This window comes from Podarcis pityusensis, assembly GCF_964106645.2.
Source record: "Podarcis pityusensis genome assembly, chromosome: 1".
Classification (NCBI taxonomy): Eukaryota; Metazoa; Chordata; class Lepidosauria; order Squamata; family Lacertidae; genus Podarcis; species Podarcis pityusensis.
Genome location: NC_138028.1, coordinates 78118545 through 78126998, shown reverse-complemented (window position 1 = coordinate 78126998; position 8454 = coordinate 78118545). Strand labels below are relative to the sequence as shown.

The window sequence follows — 8454 nt, the reverse complement described above, 5'->3', positions numbered from 1 at the left end:
GAACTTAGAGCACTAATGCCCCATTCTCAGAAAATATTGTCTCTATCGGGTCTAGGAACTTCCTTTAACATAGTAAAAATGATTATCAGTTTTTAATCATAGTGTTATCCATTTGCTCTGCAAAGTCCACACATCTTTGCTCCTGGCTGTGCCTCGGGATATTCTGTTTGAAGACTGAATGTGCTAGGGAACATGTTATATTTTGTATAGAGTTTGTGTGCTTATCTTCCCCGAGAAAGCTGTTTATCTTGCCACAGAGGTGCCTGTTGCAATTGTTCTTTGGAGTATAGTTTGCACCAGTGTCACACAGGCACATGCTGGATATTATCTGTGATGTCAAGAATGACGCAACACAACTGCTGTCTCCCATAGCTGCAAGGTTGCGAACGTGAACTTTTTCACCCATCTTTAAAAGGGGAAAAAAATAAGTGTATGGAAGGCAATGCATTTTCGTGCAGCAGGGCTGCATTTATCCACCAGTAGTTTTGAAAGATGAGGTCAAAGGCAGAAAGGTTGCCCATCACGAGCCATCCAGCCATTCTAGGCAACTTTACTCCGGGAGGGGAGAAAATGTCTTTATTTGCAGATTTCTCCCTGACCCTGTTTGCCAGTAGCTATTTGCCCTTTCCCTTTTATCAGATTTGTAGGAAGCCTACCACGTGGCGACATCTACCGTGGTAACTGCCCTGGGTGGGAATCCCGCAAAAACAGACATTCTCGGGACCTTCCGATTGTCTGGCAACGCCTCAGGTTCCCTGTGGCGACTTCGTGCCCCGAGAAACCTTCTAAGGAGCTGCACGTGCGAGCGCTCAAGCCAGGTCTCTGGGCAGTCGGTGGCAGATTTTGGGGCGACGTCGCCTGGGACTCCTGCCAGGCGCTGTGAGGCGCAGGAACCACGGGTCTCCCGCTCCCCACATGTGCCCGGATTGCGCCGCGCAGGGCGCTGCTGATTGGCCGTCGGCTCCTCGCGCGCGGCCCAGCCCGGCCTCCCCGTCAGAGGGCCCTCCCTCCCTCCCTCCGTCCGGTCAGCTCGCTTTCCTCGCCTCGAGGTGACCCACTTGTAGCTCGCGCCGGGGCAGCAGAGCTGGGCTCGCGCAAGAGAAAAAAGTGAGCGGGACTTGCGAGGGTCCGGCGCGTGTGTTGCGCGCGGACGCGTTTCCTCTTCTAGGCGCGCGGAAGGAAGCCTCGAGGGCTTCTTCCTTCTTCCCGCCCGGCTGGTTGGCGAGGGTCGAGCGGGAAAGAAAACTTCGGGAAAGGGGCCGCGCCGCGTCGCTGAGGCGAGAAGCAAAGCGCGCCGGCTGCTGAGAAGTCCCTCGCGAGCAGGGACCGGGCGGCGCCGAGCCTCGGCGTCTCTCTTGCCGCCTTTTGCTCGCCGGGATCGCTCCCCTGGCTCGGCGATGGAGTGGGGCAGCCTGGGCGCTGGCTCCCGCCCAGGCAGCTCCGGGGCGAGGTGACTCTCTTTCGGCAGCCGAGCCCTGCCGTTTAAGGACCATGAGCCCGTGAAGCTCCTCGGCCTTGTAGCTCGTCAGGCGCAGAAGCGACCGTCGGCGGGACGCGGGTGCTAAGTGAAAGGGCGGCGAGCGGCAGCCATGGGGGCCAACAGCACCCCCGCCTTCAATGCCACCGACGCCTGCCCCACTCCCGAAGAGGAGCCGGACTACAACTTCGCCGCGCTGGTCTTCGGCGTCTTCCTCATCCTCTTCATCATCAGCGGGAATTTGCTGGTGTGCCTCAGCGTGTGCACCGAGAAAGCGCTGAAGACCACCACCAACTACTTCATCGTCAGCTTGGCCGTGGCAGACCTGCTCCTGGCCATCCTCGTGTTACCTCTCTACGTCTTCTCAGAGGTAAAGTCCATCGCCCTTTCCTCTCGCCTCGCTTTCCTGTTTCCCCCTCGCGAAGGTAATTTTCCATGCAACCTTTATTTGAAGGGGTGGGAGTAGGCACCACCTATGTTAATAAATATCCCTTATTTTGAAGCACGACTATAAGGTGCAACGAGTGGCCAGGACTTTAAAGAGAGTTGTGCAGCAGGAGGGGATTTCAAGGTAGGTGCAGTTTGCTGCGTCCTAGTGTTGCCCAAGGAGGAGAAAAGCAGGACCTGTCGGAATTTCTCCTTCGCACAACTCTCCAAAAGGTCCCCAAATCCTTGTCGACTATTGCAGATTTGAATGCCACAGGGCAGCCTTTGCAGGAAAGCTTGTCGTGCCTTGTGGGCATGTTTGGGAATCCTGCAATGGAAAGCCTGTGAAATGTTGCTTGAGTGCTTAGAACTTGCACATAGTTGTCAGGGACTTGCTGTGGGATTTCATGGAGTTTGGGGGTGTTGTGCTGTCTAGGTGAGCCTGTGGGGCTAACTGGGAGCAGAGAGCACACATCTACATTGCAATCTTTGTAGCTGCTGTGTGGACAGTGTCTCTTGCATGAGCCTATGGCAGTGCATGAGCCTATGACAATGAGGCAGGCAGGGCATCAGCACAGACTGAGCCAGTACCTTCTGTACTTTCTGTCTAGTGGTTGAGAAAGACCCGTGCAAATGTGTTCAGACCAGAACAGATGCCGCAGTTCTGTGGTGTCCTAATTTCTTTGAAGTTTTCTGCTAACGATATGATTGTTGGCACTTCAATATGTAATGCTAGGTGGATAAAGGCATATTACACAGCCACAGGTCTGGGCGTTGGTTGAATATTGTCAGGACTATGGTGATACAGGAGCAATGGCCTATTGATGATGATGGGTTGTTTTACTATGTCATCTGTGGGTATATACCGTGTTTTTCCATATATAAGACTAGGTTTCCCCCCTAAAAAATAATGTCCAAAATTTGGGGGCATCTTATACATGGGGGCTATCTCCCCCCATTTTCTTAAATCAGAGTCCCAAAAAATAGGGGGTGTCTTATACATGCGGGTGTCTTATAGACAGGGAAATACGGTAGTTCTTCTTTCTGACAGTAGTGTTTGGGTTTTTTTAACATATGAGGAGTGGAGGTATGTAAGTAGGGGATTTGTCCAAACTCTTCAGTATGTCTGTTATAGAAGAGGTATTTGTGTTTAGATCTCTTTGGTCCAAGCCCGACATTTCCTCAATACTGACTAATCTTAAATAGCTAATTTGCAACAATTTTACCATAGAATCTGATGCTGAAGTTGCAAGTGTCTTCATAACCTGGGGAAATTAGCTAGGAAATGAAACGAAATGTGTTTTCTATCCAAGTTTCAGCACCATGGGGCATTATGGATTTATGTAGCATAAACACTGTTACATAGAGTCATGGCTTGAAACTAAACATAAGGTTACTCCTGAAGAAGTTCAACCAAGGTTCTAGGACATCTGCTAAGGAATGCAGCCTAAACTTTTGTGGTTTGGGGTAGTTTGCAAGCAGTGTGTGGACAGTGGTTGCAGCTAGGGCCGGATCTTAGTGCTGAAGCTCAGGGCTCCTCAGCCAAGGTTGCTCACTGAGGAACACCCAGAGAGTGACAGGTGGGGGTGGCAATGGCACTAGGATTTCTACGGGCGTGCTAGAGCCAACCGGGGGTGATGGTCATTGTTGCAACATCTTTCCTATTTCCTTTCTCTTTTATTAAACAAAATATGTACTTGGGACCAGACAGGCAGACACATACTTAGTCATTTTATTGTTTTTACTTCAAGAAATTTATTATCTCTTTCTACAAAAACGTGCTGCTTATTTTCATGCAAACACCTTTACCATCAGGGCAGCACAAATGAGCTCCATTTTGTTCCTGCAGTCACAGCGGGGTTATGATTTAAATGAGTTCAAAATGTGAAACTAATCAGGGTTGGCAAACTGTTTTTTGTTTGCTTTTTGTCCTAACGTGTCAGGAATGTACAATCAGTTGTACAGCATGGAATGGCAGAGGAAGTAAAATACACAGCCACCTTTTTTGGGGTGGGGGGAGGGTGCCTATAAGATCATTAAGTCAAGGATCTAAACTTATCTAGCTTTGCCACTCTGTGCTGATCTCATGCAAAACATTTGGAAAATCAGAAGTTGAGATAAATGAGAGCACTGTTAGTGCTAGTTAAGTGAGCCAACTGATACATGGGAGATTTACAGTGTCCAGGTGGATCTCAGATAAGCCCAAATGGCAGATTTTTGGCAGATGAAGCAGAAATTCAAGTGCTTTTTGCAGATTCGGAAAGCGTATTGTTCCAGAGCTGAACATTTGTTTAGCTTTGGTTTCTTTGTCATTGAAAATTTGTGTGGCATCTGAGGAAGACTAGAAAATAAAACCCATGGGCAGCTTGAATTAGGATGATTTCCCTTGCTGTTTGCTTGCTTGTAAGGGCTTGGAGTTATTTTGTGGGGCATTGATATGTGTGCATGCATACCTGTCACAGGTCTCTGTTTTACAGCATAACCAAGAATTAATGTTCAAAGTAGGTGTGCCATTCCCTCTTAGATCTGATTCAAAGTCATTTGGAGTTAATGGAAGTCTTGTGAGGCAGAGGTGTGAGAAGAGCTAAATGTGGAGTAGATTGAATGTCAGAAATATGTATTAGAATATGAATTAGAAACAGTGATGCGACACATACCACACCCTATTATTATCCATTATCTTAGCAGGCTGTTATTAGATGAAAAAAGCACTTATGTTTCCAAGGGTACCTCTAATTTAAAGAAGAAAAGAAGTCTTTTGAGCTAAAACATTCTTCCCATTTACATGCAAGTGAATGCAGCTTTTGGGTAATGCTTGCATGGCTCCTGATCTCATAGTCCATTGAAATAAACTGGAAAATAATATCCACCAGCTTTTGATCCTCGTATATCTCTGCTTTAAAGCACACAAGTCTGTATTTAGCTCTTTATTCTGTTGCATGTGCAGTTCTTAAAGACTCATACTGATTTTTTCTGCAAAATGTCTAATATTGTTCAGTTTCAAATAACGAAACAGTGGTTAGAGGAACACATTATTGAGTCCTTGGTTTTGTTGTATCTCTGACCCTTTGAGATACTTTATCCTTTTTCCATTTGCAAAATGTTGATAACTATACGGTTTCAGCAAAGTTTGAAGTAGTTTGAACATCCATGTTTGAACATCCATGAAACCTGTGATGTGCAACATCCAAAGTTTGAACATCCATGAAACCTGTGATGTGCAAGGAGGGTAGGGAGTTATTTTGACTGATTATATACAGAATGCAAAACCTGTGTCAACTAGCCATTATTGGACTCGACAAATTGCTGAGAAAGATTTTGAAGAGCGGTATCTTCTAGCATGTGAATCCTGAAACATTGATATTCAAAAGTTACCAGGAGGGCATGGCTTACGTAAAAGAGAGATGCTCAATAGAATTTCCCAAACATCCCAGGGCAAATACATATGCAGCAGTCAGTGGTGCTCAAAATCTATGAAAACAGGTAGAGCACAGGGTTAGAAGACCCACGCATGTATGCATCACATAAAATCCAGAGCAAGAGGCGGACAGGATTTCCGAATGTTTTATGAGATTAGTATGACTTAGAAGTAGAGAGTCGGCAGCAGAACAGGGCCTGGAAAAGATGGGAATGTTTGGATGATTTGGGAACTGTGGCACTGCAGGGAAGTGTTAGAGCAAACATGCACGACTCATAACCTATAAGGCTGAATGTAGCCAACTACCCATCTATTGTCGCATCCAAGGTACTTGACAGGCTTCCTGTTTTAACATTTCTGGGCAAGTAGCTCCTTCCCCCCCAAAAAGGGTTAAATTTGCTGCTGGTAGTTGCATTCAGCTTGGTGAGTCAAAGGCTACACAGGCCTGTACTAGGAGATATACAACGTCATAGCAAATACAATACATGGTAAAGGAAGAGGAGCTGTGGTGGCTTTTCTTCTTTTGCCTTCAGAGCGTAGCTGTTTTCTGCTGAATTGGCAGATGTTCATATTCCAACAAGGGCATGAAACCCTAGCGAAGACATGTATAGTATAGTACATACATTTCCAAAATTTGTGTGTGTGTGATGTGAAGCTGTTTAGAAAGCTAGAGATATCTCCCTGTCCTACTGAAGCATGAGGATTGCCCACCTCATTCAGGGTAGCCCAATATTGATGTAACGACCCGTGTGTTCCTTGGAAAACGGTGTTTCTTGTGCCCATTAAGGACACAACATGTCTGTACAATGAAGGTTCTCCACAAGCTGCAGCACAGTGAACAGAAATGTGCCTCCCTGTGATAGGCAGAACCCGCCTTGCCCAAATGATAGGGAAAGGCAAAATAGCCAAGGAAAAAAGGGATGCATGCGTTGCAAATAAACTTTGGTATGCAGTGACAACACACATAGGTTTTTGGCCATGTTCCTCAATCTCTTTGCTGCCTTAATCTGACAGATGTAGTTTAATTGCTCCAAGAAAAATTATGAGCTGCATTTTTGGGGCATTTATGACCCTATTTAAGGGGGGCGGTTCTTACCTTTGCTTTGTCCTTTAGACATATGCCACTGTGACTTCTTCAGTCAAGTGATGCTTGAAAGTAGTCATCCTTCCCCTTCTTTGGGCTTCTCACCACGTAGCAATAATATTTTAAATATTTCTAGCAATTATATCATAGCTTTTAATGATTATTTTAAGGTGAATAATTTGTTGGTGACAGCTTTAGCTCACTGAAAATCCAACGAAGATTGGTGATCAGATTCTGGTTTTGCTCTTGTTTAAAAATGAGCCTAATTAGTTTATTATGATGGTGCCAATCATCCCATGGTAGAAATAAATTTGGTGCCTCAGATGGAAAATACAAGAGATGTCTTATGGAAGGAAAAAGTACAATAATTTCAACAAATGATCATGTATAGATGGGGAGGGGAAGGGATGTCAATTCGGTGCTGTTAATGCAGTGCTTTGACTTCACCCCCCAGAGGCATGCTCCATTGTCTCTTGACGGATGCCAACCAACCATAGCTGGGGGTTAGAGGCTGTGGCCTCCAGATGTTGTTGGATTACAAATCAGTCTCCATCATCCCTGACTGTAGGTCATGTTGGCTGGGGCTGATGGGAGCTGGAGCCCAACAACATCTGGAAGGCCAAAGGTTAGACACCCCCTTTGTAGGGGGAAGAGGGGACTGCAAACATTGGTTGTGCTAGCTGCCTTCCCCTTGCACAACTATTGGGTGCAACAGCTTCCTCACTTGTACAATATTTAAAGTTGAACAGTTAGATATAATGATACATATTTTGACCACTTCAGGGTGATATTAGCCTTTTTTAACCCTCCCTTTCTCAGTTGCTCCCAAAGTGTACCAGATTCTGCTTTGTGGACTGCAAAAAAGCCAGAGTAATTCCCACAGTCCTCAGCAATTGGATCATGCTGCGCTGATAGCATATCAGAAGAATAAGCTTTAACACAGTAGTTTGGTTTTTTTAAAAATCTAGCAATGGGAACATAAAAATGGAAGCATCCCATATTTGGAAGCAGAAGCAGTTGTTAAATGCTTATAGTTTGAGCATAATGAGAGCATTTCACCAGAGGCTTATCATTCAGCGAAGGAGTGAACAAACAGGAGATGGAGATCTCTAGTTGTAAGATGCATAAATCATTAGATTGATTTGAACATCTGGGTATAATGTCAAGATCTTGAATTATTTTTATGTGCCTTCTGGAGCTAGTGCTGATGTAACACTGTGCAGTCGCTTTACCACATTCAAGTCTGGGAAAGGTCTTCAGAGTAACATGCTTTTTAGCTTCCCCCCTCCCCACCCCAATCCCTTCACAGCTCATCACTAGCAGGAATTCTCTTTCCCTTGCCCCACTGGTCATAACTAGAGTTAAGGATCTCATTGGCACCAGATTTTATCATGGCTAGCAATAACTCGGTTTCCTTGCAATCAGTATTTACTGACTAGCTTTAAATCCTGGTAAAAGGTTACTCTGGTTAGTGCTAACCACAGTTAGTTCTGGTGCTTTAAAGTCCATGGGAAGTAGAAATTTGTGCAAGACAGTCTAACCATCCCTACAACAAGGGGTAGTGATCCCATAGTCAACTCCATGGTTACTGGTGTTAGTCTACGCCAGACCCTAGCTTCTGAACTCTTTAAGGGATTTCTCCTTCCTCTCACCTGTGAGATCTAAAATTATAGACCTCACACAGCAACATCACCTTTGTTTTGATGTATGTGTTTCTTTATATATCATGCCAGGAGCAGCGACTCTATAAGAATTACACAGTGCCTCTGGGGTTGCAATCAGACCAGAAGGGTTGTCAGCTCTGCCGATATCCCTGTAGTCTCTTTTATTTCCTCCTGTCAAGAGCACACAAATTCTGCTATAAACCATTTGGAGTAGTTAGAGCACTGTAGGGTGATTTTCTCTCTCCATTAAGATCCTAGTAGCCCTTTCTATCATCTCCAGTGTGAATTCTATTAGTTTTGGATGAAAGGTGATGCCAGCAGGCAGTCAATTCAATATTATAGCTTTTGCTGGGTTGTTGCTGCCTATACAGTCAAGCCAGGGTTA

The 8454-nt window shown here is 45.4% G+C and overlaps 1 protein-coding gene across 1 annotated transcript in view; it reads left to right on the top strand.

The window, feature by feature from the left end:
• The first annotated feature begins 449 nt into the window (after positions 1-449).
• DRD4 (dopamine receptor D4) overlaps positions 450-8454 on the top strand; it is a 42792-nt gene continuing 34787 nt past the window's right edge. The window contains exon 1 of the mRNA XM_081014652.1: positions 450-1847. Coding sequence (XP_080870778.1) covers positions 1590-1847 — 258 coding nt within the window. The 5' untranslated portion in view covers positions 450-1589. The remainder of the gene's footprint in view (positions 1848-8454) is intronic.